The 1,675-nt window shown below is 36.2% G+C and overlaps 1 protein-coding gene across 1 annotated transcript in view; it reads right to left on the bottom strand.

The window, feature by feature from the left end:
- Positions 1–1,675, bottom strand: part of LOC103610854 (TATA box-binding protein-associated factor RNA polymerase I subunit A-like) — a gene marked incomplete at its 3' end in the record, with an annotated part of 25,450 nt that overhangs the window by 16,257 nt on the left and 7,518 nt on the right. The window contains 1 exon segment of the mRNA XM_008594930.1: positions 247–360. Coding sequence (XP_008593152.1) covers positions 247–360 — 114 coding nt within the window.

The raw sequence follows: 1,675 nt of genomic DNA, 5'->3' as shown, positions 1-1,675 counted from the left end.
TACAAGCTCTGAAGGACTGGTTTTGGCAGCCAGAGATCTACAACAAAGAGAAGGCATCTTCGGTCAGAGAACACACTGGAAACCAAGTACAATGGTTCTCACAACACAACTTTTAGTTTAACTTATTTATCCAGATGTCTTATCCTTTTTATATACTTTTTACATTATTATCTACTTTATCAGACACAAGCAATTTTTAAAAAAATGAATACTGCGAATGTAAACTCACAAAACCTACATTCTCACCTTTAAGTAATTCATGACGCCAATATTTTTCATCCGGTCAGCAAAGGTATTGAAAGTCTCCACGTTGCTCTTGGGATGATAAAATAGAATTTCACTTCCAAGCTTCCAAATAATCTGTCAAAGCAGAAATTAGTACCAAAATGTAAAATCCTTGCCTACACCAATTTCTGCCTAAGAAAGTCAGGTAGGCAGTTAAGATACATATTGAATATAAAATTTTTAATAGTATAGGAGGAAGAACATTGAAGTCAGGAAACTCGGGTTCTAGTAACACTGCCTTCTTACTGGCCTCAGTCACATCTTATTCTCTGCAAAATGAGGGAAACAAACTGGATGTTTCCTGAGATCCCATCAAGCTCTACAACTCCTGGCCGTATTTATTCTATATTTAGAATGCCAACTTAATAATATCAACTTTAAATTAAAGTGAACTTTAAATCAACTATTTCTATGAACATAAACACTGGACGTTTGGTATAACGAAAACACTCATCTTCCCAACTCAGAAAGAGGACAATATTTCATTTGCAGAAGGCCAAACTGCAGTATTTGGGAGCTTAAAGAAAACTTAGAGATTATCTATCAGAGTTGTTCTCAAGCTTGGTTGTATATCAGAATTACCTGGGACACCTGTTAAAACAAATATTCTAAGTATTCAGATTTTGATTCAGTAGGACTGGGATGGAGTACAGGAATCACTATTTTCAACAAAAGCCCTACGTGATTCAATTAGAGCCAAAGAAGCATCTGTAAACCACTGCCAATTCCTTAATTTTACAGAATCTGGACAAAAGGAGCTTGTACCTTGTCCAATGTTTTATAGATGTATATAACTTTCGTCCATAAAGTTTTTCTTTCAGTTTTTTTTTCTTTTGGCTCTATTAGATAATGAATTGATGCAATAGTTACTGCATTAATTAGTAAAAGCTATCTGAGATATTCATGTGGATAAACTTTTATTGAGCAAATTTAANTGCCAGACAATGTTTTATCCCTGCCCTGTGAAATTTACATTCTGTGTGAAGAGACAGACCATGAAACATAATAATTAAATTGATAAGTGTTTTGGGAAAATAGAGCAGGGTAAGGAGATCAGAAATGCCAGCAGGAAAATGAGTGACAGGGGAGCAGTGCAGGTGCAATTTTAAATAATCAAGGAAGGCCTCACTGAAGAGAGTCCTTGAAAGAGGGTAGCTATAGTGACAGCTGGAGATCTTTCCAAGTAAAGGAAATAGCTAAGGCAAAGGCAATCAGGCAGCAATACATCGTGCCTGCTCAAGTAAAAGCTAGAAGGCCAATAAGGCTAGAGAAGAAAAAGCAAGTGGCAGAGTAACAGGAAATGAGGTTAGAAAGGTCGAATGGGAGAACGAGCACATCATGTAAGAACCTGTAGGCAATTATAAGGACTCTGGCTTTTACTGAGTGAAAT

The sequence above is a fragment of the Galeopterus variegatus genome, unplaced genomic scaffold (assembly GCF_000696425.1).
Source record: "Galeopterus variegatus unplaced genomic scaffold, G_variegatus-3.0.2 Scaffold11899, whole genome shotgun sequence".
In the NCBI taxonomy this organism is placed as follows: domain Eukaryota; kingdom Metazoa; phylum Chordata; class Mammalia; order Dermoptera; family Cynocephalidae; genus Galeopterus; species Galeopterus variegatus.
Note: the sequence above shows the minus strand (reverse complement) of the source record. Positions and strands in the feature narration are given on the sequence as shown.